The following is a 13804-nucleotide window of genomic DNA, read 5'->3' on the forward strand; positions in this document are numbered from 1 at the left end:
GCTTCCATGTTTCACAACCTGACACCTATCAGTCAAATAAGAGGAAAACATTTGTATTGCAGATGATGAAAGTTGACCGTTGACAATTCTATCATAGAATGTGAGTATTTCTTGTGAACATAAACTGCAACACCACCTCCAAGCCTATCAGTACGGTCTCTACGATACAATGAATCATTTTCAACTGAAAGAAATGAATTTGGTATAACAGGAGTCAGCCATGATTCTGATATAGCCATAACACGTGCTTGTGTCTGAGCAAGTATTACTTTGAATTCATCCAGTTTAGGTACAAGACTTCTCATATTTAAATGACAGATTTTAAAGCCTCTAATTTTACCAAGTTGATTTAGCGTCACTGGACTMTTTTTTAGACAGGAAAATTGCTTTTGCTTGAACATTTTTTCCTCATTGGCCTTCAAAAAGTCAATCAAACAGGCTATCTCAGGGGGAAAATTCAGTCTGTTGGTTTTTGTTTTGCAAAAAATAATAATATTGCTTAATTTAAATGAATCATTTGCAATATTTATTTTAAAGTTTTTGTAATGTTGTCCAATAAATATCAATTTATTTTTAGAGAAAGATTAGTGCTTTAAGATCCAGTCTTCAAAGAGTTTAACCTCTACAGTAGAGTCATCCTATTTCACACAAACATTAACATTTAAAACAAATACTATAATGAAGAAAATAGACATTTTTTGTATGAATGGACTGCTGGTCTGAAAAGTGAAATCAATATTGTCTTAGTTTAAGCGTTTGATTTGTACTCATAACAACAGAATAGAAGTAACAGAAATGTCCTTACATTTTTGTAAACATTTCAGTAAACATGCAGAAACTCCCCAGTCTATCCCAATCTGATGTTTGCCTCCCTCTTTTTACATCTTAGCCGCTACCTTTTACGTTCATGTATGAATTCTGACCAAATTTTCAAAGGAAAGGCGATAAAATCTAGTTACATTAATGGTGGAACTACTTTTTGATTAACAAGCTTCCAGTGGTGGGCACAGCTAATCATAAAGTTAGCTTCTCTTACTCACAAGCCATTAAATAAAAATATTGCTTCACTAATGCTAAACATGTAAATAAATAAATAAGCGGAGGCTAACGCTATCCAATTACCGACATTTTGTCCACACCACAAATTGGCTATAGTTTCATGAATGTTAAATAGAACAAGTAAAAATTAGTGGAAGCTAACATTAATAGCTAACCGCTAACAGCTAAGATGATAGTCACTCAGTCTGCGTCACACGTCTTTGTCTCCTAGCTTCCACCTAAAGACTGGTGGTGTTAGTTTGTTACCGTATTTAAAGTTTGCAAAACTTAATTTAATGGAAGCTAATTGGTCWGCTAATGGTTTTCGAAGTTAGCAAAAAAGCTAATTCAGGTTCTGCTGTTAGCTGATTGTTTACAAACTGAGACGGGTAAATCACCAATTTTCYAGTCAGTTCAGTTGTTAAATAGTGAAACAAGTCGTGATTTAAATTTGCACTCAGTCTACCTCTTTTTGACATTTTACCTCRGTCTTCTTTCACTTTTCACCACACAGTCCTGCTGTACGTGCGCAAAGAATCAGAGGAGGTGTTTGATGCCCTCATGCTGAAGAATCCCACGCTGCAAGGCCTGGTGGAAGCTGTGAGTTCTTCGTTCCTATGACTTCCTGTTCCCGTTTCACATCAGACTTTAAAGCTGTTCACACGGCAGCTGGAGGGCAAATTCTCTCTGTGTCAAACAAACTGTGTGGGAGGAGGAGGTGAGGGGAGAGAGAAAAAAAAAGAAGGAAGAATTCACTTTTTGTTCTTGGGACAACATATCCAAAAGGCAAAGATGCAACTTGAGAAGTTTAAACATGTACAGTAAGTTAGCTATGTGGAGCAGTTGAGTTTGAAGTGTCTTTTGACACAAGAACAACTTGTTCCCCTGCGTGAGTGTATCGCTGAGAGCTCAAACGTATGACAAAACGTTTGACATGGACAGGTGAAAGGTGCTGTTTGAGCGTTGAASTTTGGTCCTAAAGGTCAGGGTTAGGCATTCAGTTGTGATAATAAAGTCTAGGAAATACACCATGCCAGTGGGATCAAAATAAAGTTGTTTGTGAGTGAGGGGGTAAGAATTTAATCCTGACATGATTTGTTTTTTTTTCTGAACCAGATTTCAGAGAAATACGAGCTGCCTCTGGACAAAGTTGGAAAAGTCTACAAGAAGTGCAAGAAAGGGTGAGACTGACTTTTAAATCCAAATTCATAGAAGATCACGAACAGTTATTACCTACGACAGAGTATTTAAGGCCACATAACAAGATTTTTCTTATTTTTTCATTACGAGAATGAATAAAGTCAGAATATTACAAGATTAAAGTGATAATATTATGAGAACCTTTACAAGAAAAAGTAATCTTACCTCTGCATTAAAATGAGGAATGTTGAACAACTTGTGAAGTTGTTTTTAAAAGATGCTACTCGCCCCCAACACTATTTATGGTGGAGATGGTGCACTGCTGACCTCAACTCGGGGCGCTGTGGGTCGGTGGGCAGAATACTTCAAAGACCTCCTCAATCCCACCGACACGTTTTCCTATGAGGAAGAAGAGCCTGGGGACCCTGGGTTGGACTCTCCAATCTCTGCTGCCGAGGTCACTGAGGTGGTTAAAAAGCTCCTCGGTGGCAAGGCGCCGGGGGGTGGATGAGATTCGRCCAGAGTTCCTTAAGGCTCTGGATGTTGTGTGGTTGTGTTGGTTGACGCGACTCAATACAATATTGGGTGGACATCGGGGGCAGTTCCCCTGGATTGGCAGACTGGGGTGTTGGTCCCCCTATTTAAAAAGGGGAGCCACAGAGTGTGTTCCAACTATAGGGGGATCACACTTCTGAGCCTCCCTGGTAAGGTCTATTCAGAATCTCGGATTCAGGAAGAGCAGCGTGGTTTTCGTCCTGGTCGTGGAAGACTGGACCAACTCTACACCCTCYGCAGGGTCCTGGAGGGTGCAAGGGAGTTTGCCCCTCGTGTCCCTCAGGGACTCCTGTGGGGGGTACTCCGGGAGTATGGGGTACCAGGCCCTTTGATACGGACTGTTCGACCAGTGTCAGAGCTTGGTCCGGATTGCTGGTAGTAAGTCGGACTCGTTTCCGGTGAGAGTTGGACTCCACCAAGGTTGCCCTTTGTCACCGATTCTGTTCGTAACTTTCATGGACAGAATTTCTAGGCGCAGCCAAGGTGTTGAGGGGATCCATTTTGGTGACTTTAGGATCACATCTCTGCTTTTTGCGAATGATGTAGTCCTATTGGCTTCATCAGATCGTGATCTCCAGCTCTCACTGGAGTGCTTCTCAGCRGAGTGTGAAGCGGCCGGGATGAAGATCAGTGCCTCCAAATCCGAGACCATGGTCTTGAGCCGGAAAACGGTAGGGTGCCTTCTCCAGGTTGGGGAGGGGGTCCTGCCCCAAGTGGAGGAGTATAAATATCTCGGGGTCTTGTTCATGAATGAGGGAAGAATGGAGCGGGAGATCAACAGGCGGCTTGGTGCAGCGTCTGCAGTGATGCGGGCGCTGTACCGGTCTGTCGTGGTGAAGCGAGAGCTGAGCCAGAAGGCAAAGCTCTCGATTTACCAGTCGGTCTATGTTCCTACCCTCATCTATGGCCATAAGCTTTGGGTAGTGACCGAAAGAACGAGATCGCGGATGCAAACAGACGAAATGAGTTTCCTCTGCAGGGTGTCTGGGCTCTCCCTTAGAGATAGGGTGAGAAGCTCAGTCATCCGGGAGGGACTTGGAGTAGAGCTGCTGCTCCTCTATGTCGAGAGGAGCCAGTTGAGGTGGCTCGGGCATCTAGTTAGGATGCCTCCCTGGTGAGGTGTTCCGGGCATGTCCCACTGGGAGGAGAGCCAGAGGAAGACTTAGGACACACTGAAGGGACTATGTTTCTCAGCTGGCCTGGGAACACCTTGGGATTCCCCCAGATGAGCTGGCCGAAGTGGCTGGGGAGAGGGAAGTCTGGGTTTCTCTGCAAAGGCTGCTGCCTCCGTGACCCAACCTCAGATAAGTGGAAGAAAACAAACGAACAGATGGCTACTCAACATTTTAGCACATAAACATAAAATTATCAGTAGCAGGACTTTGAAACGATTCTGCAAATAACTATAGGATAAACTGAAGCTATATCAATGGCTGCATTAATTGTCACGTAATTTGGATGAAAGTATTAACAGTGACCCAGAAGTTATCGTGGACTACTTTAAAAACACAATGACATGCATGGCTGTCTACAGCAGGTGGAAAATGAATTTAAAAAATAGGAAAATGCAAGATTATGGCTTTTTTTCATAATATTACGACTTTAATCTTTTATTATTAGGATATTATTTTCATAATTAAATAAAAAAAAATCTTGTGTGGCACTAATACTCTGTCGTAAATACCTTACCTGTTGTATACGTTTTTATTTAAAAATGTTTTGAGAAACTAAGTTTTAATTCTGAGCAATAAATCATCAGAAAAACTGTCACTAATTTTACATTTGGCACTTGGCAATTACTGTGATTGGGGACTTATAGAAGTCACTGCGACGTAGAGCTAATGCTAACACATTGCTAATCGCCTGAAACACAACCATAAACTGGAAAATGAGGAAAAAAGCCAGAACGTACAGACTGAACCAAACTGTTAAACGTCCCTTGAAAAGTACAGTGTTCAAATTTTGTGCAGCTTGCATTCCTGTCTTGAGTTATGATGATATTATTATTCAAAGTTTGCTGCTTTCTGGCTGTTTTGACCAAACTGAATTGTTAGACGTCCCCTACAGCTTCCCAGCATTCATCCATCTGAATCGATTCTTCAAACCCCACTCAAAATAGTCAGCCTGACCAATCATGTCTTTAACAGACTCCTCCCACACCATAAGAACCTCCCACTTAGTGATTGTAGAGACCCCCTTCTCCAGTTAATCGTGATGAATTTTTTGCCRATGTCGCCCAACGCTAATTGTATCGACCCGCTTCTGTGTTTAACAGTATTCTAGTCCACATGGACGACAACATCATCAAACACTACTCCAATGAAGACACCTTTCAGATCAGCATGGAGGAAATTGGCGGCATGTACAAACTAACCCTCACTGAGATCTGATTGGAGGAGCCAKACAGCGACGGGAAATAAATGGAGGTTTACACTTCTGGCTTTACAGCGATTCTGGACTGGATCTGAAACTTAAATAATGTGGTCTTTGTGCTGTTTGGTGTCAAGCAAGAAAGAAAGTCCAAAAAATTGGTAAATCAAAGCTGGACCTTTTTTAAAAAAAAGAAAACAAACAGTGCTAAATTTGAGATGTAAATTTTGTGATTAAATATAAGATGTTTTTATGTGTGTGCGTAGCAGTTGCAAAGTGAGGACATATTTGAATATTAGGATGTTCTTTGTTTTTAGTAAAAAAAATCTGATCTGTAACTCATATATAAAAGTGGCTACTTTTTTTATAAATATTGTTCATGGTTGCAGAACAGTTGTGGAGCTGCTATACCTCAAGCTATGCAAGCAGCAGAGTGTCTTTATTCATAGGCTGGACTTTTATTGTGAAAAGACATTGTTTTTTTTTCCTTCCAGAAAGCCATATAGCACTGATGACTGCAGTCTGCAAAGTTGAATATTTTGCACTCGAAAAGACGGCAGTGAATTGCTGATGAGCCTTTGTGGTTCTGTGTTAATACTAAACAGTATGGCAGTATTTGGGATGTCAACATATGGTTATAGAATGCTGTAAATGTTTGTTTTTTTAGGATATGATGCTATTTTGAATGAAAATACTTAAAAAATGTTTTCCTTTTAAATCAGTTTAAATAAGATGCTCTTTTAAGTATTACGTTGTTGTGTTTCTGAATGTTGATAGAGTAGGTCAGTTAATAATATCTAGGCTGTCCCTGCAGTGCAATAATGCTCAGGCACATTCAGAGAAAATTATTCCTCTATTGCCATAATTTACACACTGATCTTTTTTTTAATGAAAATATTGTTGTAGATATTGACTGGAAAAAGGATCCGTATGAACCCTTTTTTTATATTTCAGTACTTGTGTAAATATTTATTAAGAAAATGGAGGTGGGTCTCTACATATATTAATCAGCTTTCTATTATTTCTAATATATCTACATGTACTTTTATATGAAGTTATTCCAACATTATACAACAAGGATTTATTGTACAAAGTGTCCAATAAAAGCTCTATTGGCTGCCATGGTTCGTAGGTTGAGACTTTACTCATGCTTTATTTACTTTTCACTGGTTTTAGATTTTTATGGTTTTAATAAAATAGTATTTAGTCTGTCATCAGTTTTACTGCAACGGGAGCAGATGTCTGGGCATGGATTCAAATGGTGCAGAGAGGAAACATGAATGATTCGACAGCCTCCTGCCAAGGAAGCTGCTCTGACGGAAACCAAGCTGAAAATGTTGCCCCACTTTTTTAARGTTCGTGATTTTTCTCCTAACCCTGTAAAAGACTAGACATAAATCAAGAAGTAATAAAAAAATACACTTATATACCAAATTGACTTTTTGACAGGTACTATAGCACTTCTTAAATGTCATTGTTTTGCAATGCATTATCTAAATGCCTTCTTCCGGTCCTTTTTATCAGATATAAACAATCTACCTGTTTCTTTCTGACATCCAGTAACATTACATGACAGTGTGCTGTCACAACAGAAATATACCAATAAAACTAAATTAAATAGACATTTGGACATAAAAGTAAACTGGTGCAAATTATCAAAAAAACTAGATTTAAACACCAACCTTGAATACTGGCTGTTAGCCCAATTTTACTAAATCACTCACATTAGTATAAAAAGGTAAACTAAAATTACCAAATGATAGACATTAATGTAGACAACTGCAGTGGCATTTAAGGAGTTCTTAGCTGTCATATACACTCACCGGCCACTTAATTAGGTACACCACGCTAGTAACGGGTTGGACCCCCTTTTGCCTTCAGAACTGCCTCAATTCTTCGTGGCATAGATTCAACAAGGTGCTGGAAGCATTCCTCAGAGATTTTGGTCCATATTGACATGATGGCATCACACAGTTGCCGCAGATTTGTCGGCTGCACATCCATGATGCGAATCTCCCGTTCCACCACATCCCAAAGATGCTCTATTGGATTGAGATCTGGTGACTGTGGAGGCCATTTGAGTACAGTGAACTCATTGTCATGTTCAAGAAACCAGTCTGAGATGATTCCAGCTTTATGACATGGCGCATTATCCTGCTGAAAGTAGCCATCAGATGTTGGGTACATTGTGGTCATAAAGGGATGGACATGGTCAGCAACAATACTCAGGTAGGCTGTGGCGTTGCAACGATGCTCAATTGGTACCAAGGGGCCCAAAGAGTGCCAAGAAAAGATTCTCCACACCATGACACCACCACCACCTGCCTGAACCGTTGATACAAGGCAGGATGGATCCATGCTTTCATGTTGTTGATGCCAAATTCTGACCATCCGAATGTCGCAGCAGAAATCGAGACTCATCCGACCAGGCAACGTTTTTCCAATCTTCTCTTGTCCAATTTCGATGAGCTTGTGCAAATTGTAGCCTCAGTTTCCTGTTCTTAGCTGAAAGGAGTGGCACCCGGTGTGGTCTTCTGCTGCTGAAGCCCATCTGCCTCAAAGTTCGACGTACTGTGCYTTCAGAGATGCTCTTCTGCCTACCTTGGTTGTAACGGGTGGTTATTTGAGTCACTGTTGCCTTTCTATCAGCTCYAACCAGTCTGCCCATTCTCCTCTGACCTCTGGCATCAACAAGGCATTTCCGCCCACAGGACTGCCGCTCACTGGATGTTTTTTCTTTTTCGGATCATTCTCTGTAAACCCTAGAGATGTTTGTGTGTGAAAATCCCAGTAGATCAGCAGTTTCTGAAATACTCAGACCAGCCCTTCTGGCACCAACAACCATGRCACGTTCAAAGGCACTCAAATCACCTTTCTTCCCCATACTGATGCTCGGTTTGAACTGCAGGAGATTGTCTTGACCATGTCTACATGCCTAAATGCACTGAGTTGCCGCCATGTGATTGGCTGATTAGAAATTAAGTGTTAACGAGCAGTTGGACAGGTGTACCTAATAAAGTGGCRGGTGAGTGTATTATGTACAGAATTTAAATGCCTGTGATAAAATAAGTGCAGAACAATAATCACAAGAAGTTACCACTGATGCCAACATTGCAACACACTTTTAAAATTGTGATTGATTGATTTATTCATTCATTCATTGAAAACACTTGTAGGTCCACAGAGACAAGAAAAAGTTTTAAAATATATATAAATATAAAGCAAATTAATAAATGGTCTGTGCTGAATGAACAACCTGCTCCACCTCCTGAGTTACAATCAAACACTATCAAGATTCTTTTCCCTCCTCGTGCTCATTTTACATTTATTCTTTAAGAAATTATAAATAAAATCTATCTTTGTTTAACATTGTGCATTATTGAGGAATATTACTCAGCACTAATACCTAAAGTTACTTTTGTGTGCCTATTCATAAAAAATACTTGAATAAACTCAAAAATCTAATTTGATTAAAGCACAGAGTCATGTATCATAATATTTATTCTTCACCATACAAAATGAATAGTTTTTAAAAAGTGGCTTCAGTGAGATAAGGTAAATTATAATGTTATGAAATCTATTTCCGGAAATAAACTTATCAATCTGTTTGTTTTTTCACTCGTAAGCCAGATAAAAGTTGATTTAACTAAAATGTTTTCACACTTTGTTTCCCTTTGCTGTTTCATCTTCTTAAAGCATTTTGTAAAACAGGGATTGCCTCAGTGTAGATAATGTACAAATAACTTACGTTATATTTTGGATATTCAAGCAGCTTATCGTGTTTCATTTGTTGATTTGACGTCAGATTTTATGGATTTATTCTCATGTATTTGCAGTTCCTGCAGCATCCATGGCTGTTAGCTTCTCAGGAACCATCATAAAACATAAGACCGAGCAGGTAAAGAGAGGAAAACCTCATTTAGTTAGAGTTTAACCCACTGGCCACTTCAACATCGCCTCGCTGCCAGGCCTTCAGGTGTTATCTACCATCTGCTCTTGTTCTTTCTTTTGACTTTGATGGTTTTAAAAATATAAACACACACCAAAGTGTTTTCTTGTGCAGCACAGTTTTGTGTGGTTAAGCTTAAAAGTTACATGACTTGTTGGACTAGACTTGAATTTAGACTTGGGTTTAGTAAATTAGTGCTGTAGCTAATGATATATGTATATACACTCATCTGCCACTTTATTAGGTACACCTGTCCAACTGCTCATTAATGCAAATGTTGAATCAGCCAATCAAATGGCAGCGACTCGATGCATTTTGGCATGTAGACATGCCAAAATGATCTGTTGCAGTTCAAACCGAGCATCAGAATGGGGAAGAAAGGTGATTTAAAGTGTCTGTGATGTCAAAATTTTGTAATACATATGAATTCATTATTTGAAAGATGACATTGATAAAATATTGCAAAAGAAATTTGATGTTGCTGAGATGAACAGTTGTTGAGATATTGGCCTGTGAAGCAACAGGAAGTGATGTCAAAGGGGAATGTCTGTATGTGAACAGAGCATTGCTACAACAGCCAACAACCCAGACTGTAGAGAAGAATCTGATATTTCTTTAGACTATTTTGAGGCACATTCAGAGAGAGATAAGGAAAAGTCAGAGTCCAAATATTACTGTTTCAATAAACAAAGACCAGAGATTTTRCTTTGTTAGAGTTCCCCTTTGATGTCACGTCCTGTTTTACTTTGGCTGAGCCAAGTTCAAAAATATATGCCAGTTAAGGGACAAAATGGGTAAAATTGTGTGTATTATTCGAACTTTCTTAAATATAAAGGTGTTTTCTTTGTATTTTTGTATTTGAAGAATATGCATGTCACAAACACTTTAAGTGTTGAACGTGGCATAGTTGTTGGTGCCAGACGGGCTGGTCTGAGTATTTCAGAAACTGCTGATCTACTGTGATTTTCACCCACAATCATCTCTAGGGTTCACAGAGAATGGTGCGAAAAAGAGAAAACATCCAGTGAGCGGCAGTTCTGTGGGTACAAACGCCTTGTTGATGCCCGAGGTCAGAGGAGAATGGCCAGACTGGTTCGAGCTGATAGAACGACAACAGTAACTCAAATAACCACTCGTTACAACCGAGGTCTGCAGAAGAGCATCTCTGAACACACAATACAWCAAACCTTGAGGTGGATGGGCTACAGCAGAAGACCACACTGGGTCCCAGTCCTGTCAGCTAAGAACAGGAAACTGAGGCTACAATTCACACAGGCTCACCAAAAATGGACAATAGAAGATTGGAAAAACYTTACCTGGTCTGATGAGTCTTGATTTCTGCTGCGACATTCGGATGGTAGGGTCAGAATATGGCATCAACTACATGAAAGCGTGGATCCATCCTGCCTTGTATCACTGGTTCAGGCTGGTGGTGGTGCAATGGTGTGGGGGATATATTCCTGGCACACTTTGGGCCCATTAGTACCAGTTGAGCATCGTGTCAATGCCACAGCCTACCTGAGTATTGCTGCTGACCATGTCCATCCCTTTATGACCACAATGTACCCATCTTCTGATGGCTTCTTCCAGCAGGATAACAAGCCATATCATAAAGAGTGAATCATCTCAGACTGGTTTCTTAAACACAACAATGAGTTCACTGTACTCAAATGGCCTCCACAGTCACCAGATCTCAATCCAATAGAGCACCTTTGGGACGTAGGGGAACTGGAGATTAACATCCTGGATGTGCAGCRGACAAATCTGAGCAACTGCGTGATGCCATCAWGTCAATATTGACCAGACTCTCTGAGGTACCAGTACCTTGTTGAATCTATGCCACGAAGGATTAAGACAGTTCTGAAGACAAAAGGGGGTCCAACTCGGTACTGGCAAGGTGTACCTTATAAAGTGGCCACTGAGTTACAGTAAATAGGGAGACTGGGGTAAGATGAGCCATTTTTCACATTTAGTATCACTACATTAAGACAACCATAATTTGGGCGCTAATTTATATATCTGCATATATTTCATGATATTGTGCATCTCTTCAAACAATCAGAATAAGTGCAAACATAAGTGTTTCGATAATATAGTATGTTCAAACAAAAGTTGTCTCATTCCCCATCAAGCATATTTTATTTGTTGTACACAAATCAAAAACTTTTTTTACTGTTACAAATTACAGCTAAACTGCTGTTTATTAAAAACAACAACAACAACAACAACAACAACAAAAGAACAAAATACAAGAGTGCTTTTGAAGCAAACAGTGAATCCTTGTTCCAGAATCATAGTTTCTTAACATAAGGAAGGAGCCAGTGGCTCAACTTATCCCAAAGCTACAATTTCACTTTATTTTTTCTCACAGCTATAATGCTACACTTTTATGTTGGGTTTTTAACCTCATGTTGTAGCTCACAGATACATGAATTGATGTATAAGGGCTAAACACAATTCCTATTAAACATATGATAGACTAATTTCACTTTCAAGGGTGAAAATAGATTTTTTAGAAATAAAAGTCTAACCAATTTAACTATGTGGTTCTTACCTTTACAGACTCCATGAAATGATGCCTTCCTCCTAACTATTTGGTCACATGATCAATATTGTTTTACATTTCCTAACAGAGGTGGCTCACCTTACACTAACTTACCCCAGTTTCCTCTATATTGTCTTACGAGATAACGCTATACTTATTAGCTTGGGAACTAATAATATATTTATTAACTCTAGAGCTAAAGCCATATTGACCCTTTGTACGTGACATCATGCTCTCCAGAAGGCAGGCCACTCCACCATGACAGTTGTCAAAACAATATACATGTAAACTCCTCTACAGCTAATAAAACCAGTCAGTTGGTTGTCAGTGGGTCCTCACAATAAACCAAAACAAATCCACACACACTAACTCTTAAACACACAATCCTCTTAGCAATTTTTAATAAACAGACCTTGACTTTAACAACTAAATGTTTATCTTTTATTCTGAGCGTGTTATCGACAGCATTTTATTTTTCTTTATTCTTTCAACTTTCTTCATTGCTATAATTTTCCACGAATTTTGTTCCGTCAGAAAGATTACAACAGTTTCTGATAGTTAATAATGAGCATTTTACTGCCAACCTGCTGGCTGCTGCTGCTCCTCTGTTTCTGCTCCACAAACGTCACATGAGCAGGTGAGCTCGCCTCCTCATGCAGGACGGTTTAATTTAAAAGGGCTTAATGTCAGACATTGTCRAAAATTAACTTTCAAGCCGCATAGTCTTTGCACCGAAGCAGCAAGTTTATGTCACTTACCCAGAATGCTTTGCTTGTTTTGGTTTGGTTACTTTATTTATACCAAAAAGGTAAATTTGTATTGCAGTGGTATTAGCAAAAAGAACCACTCGCATAGTGCTTGAGGCTCCACATATCATATATATTTGTGATGTAAACAACATGGCAACGTCCGTGTGGCAATGTTGCRTTTTTAATTTATAAAAACTAAACAGCCTACAGTATTTATACAGTCTAGTTTTCATAAATAAAATAAATGTTTATCAAATAATATCAACTAGTCAGGGATCCCTTTAATAAATTAAGTAATAACAGTGGTTTACTCAAGTGATATCAACTGTAAATATTGGTTTTGGWGTGCCACTCCAATAAATCATTTTTGGAGACTCCACTGGTAGCTGGAAGACTTTCACGAGGAAAACAGCGTGTGCTTGAAGTGGCGATCCACTGCACCTTTTCCCTGCAGAGCCAGACGAGCAGACAGGAACAGGAAGTGGTACAAAGTGTACCCTTTAACGATATCATGGAGACTTGGACATTGTGTCTTCGTCTCCAGGAAAGCTCCTCTGGGCAGCTCTGATAAACCTGCCTCCTGTTTCTAGGGTTTCCAGGACAACAGATGGAGAGTCAGCGGCGCACAAATCAGTCTCTCATAGCAACAGATTAGCTTCAGTATCAGACTCTGACCAATCAGAGGCCACGTACTTGATGAGAAATCCCTGTTGTTGCTCGTTCCTGGCGTGTAGGAGGAGAGCGGGCCGAGTCACGTGTTGTGTGGTGCAKAAAGCATCCTTCAGCGCTGTGCTGACTTCAGGACACATTGTACTCAGACTGAATGTACGTAGTAAACATTGTGTAGCAACCCATAGGTCTGTGTGTGAACTGAGGCTTTCCATTGAAACACAGTGAGAAAATGTCCTTTTATTGCTTAAAGTACCTGTGATATTAAATTTAAGTGATATATTTGAGTGCACATTTGGAAAGATAACGTTCATGATTAATTGCAAACAGAAATTCACGACACTGAAACAAACAGTTGTTGAGATATTTGCATGAGCAGAAACAGGAAGTGATGTCAAAGGGGAATGCCTGAAAGAGTTGTTACAAACGGCTAACAACAGACTGCAAAGAATCAGATGTTTCTGTAGATTATTTTGAGTCATTTTCAGATAAAGGCTGTGTCCAAAACGACAGGCCGGGTCCTCCGGAGGACCRAGACTCCCCGGTCTCGGCGGGCCGGGTCCTTGGTAGACCGGGAAGACCGGAAAATAAGAGGCTGTGGATTTGGACGGTCTAGCCTCCCCTCCTTACCCTGGCGTACGTCTTGTCACCTAGCAACTGTGATGACGCTAAACAAGCAAACTTAAATCAAAACTAGAAAATTATCAATACATTAGCATTATTAATATCACAAAACTATAAAATTAACTTAAAAGTATCATTTGAAGAACTAATTGACCCGCTGTAGGT

General features: G+C 39.8%; 2 protein-coding genes and 1 long non-coding RNA gene across 5 annotated transcripts in view; 1 reads left to right on the plus strand and 2 right to left on the minus strand.

Moving 5' to 3' along the window:
- The window catches only part of LOC106521732 (uncharacterized), a 20663-nt gene extending 19055 nt beyond the window's left edge, over nt 1–1608 (minus strand). The window contains exon 1 of the long non-coding RNA XR_001310703.1: nt 1523–1608. This is a non-coding gene — a long non-coding RNA (uncharacterized LOC106521732). The remainder of the gene's footprint in view (nt 1–1522) is intronic.
- grhl1 (grainyhead-like transcription factor 1) overlaps nt 1–6225 on the plus strand; it is an 18331-nt gene extending 12106 nt beyond the window's left edge. For all 3 annotated transcript variants that reach the window (XM_014014356.1, XM_014014365.1, XM_014014372.1), the window contains 3 exon segments: nt 1553–1638; nt 2155–2219; nt 5009–6225. In XM_014014356.1, coding sequence (XP_013869810.1) covers nt 1553–1638; nt 2155–2219; nt 5009–5123 — 266 coding nt within the window. In that variant the 3' untranslated portion in view covers nt 5124–6225.
- The window catches only part of LOC106521701 (protein kintoun), a 26710-nt gene continuing 14550 nt past the window's right edge, over nt 1645–13804 (minus strand). The window contains exon 2 of the mRNA XM_014014386.1: nt 1645–1739. The gene's annotated coding sequence lies outside the window, so the exon portion shown is untranslated. The remainder of the gene's footprint in view (nt 1740–13804) is intronic.

The sequence above is a fragment of the Austrofundulus limnaeus genome, unplaced genomic scaffold (assembly GCF_001266775.1).
Source record: "Austrofundulus limnaeus strain Quisiro unplaced genomic scaffold, Austrofundulus_limnaeus-1.0 Scaffold2, whole genome shotgun sequence".
Classification (NCBI taxonomy): domain Eukaryota; kingdom Metazoa; phylum Chordata; class Actinopteri; order Cyprinodontiformes; family Rivulidae; genus Austrofundulus; species Austrofundulus limnaeus.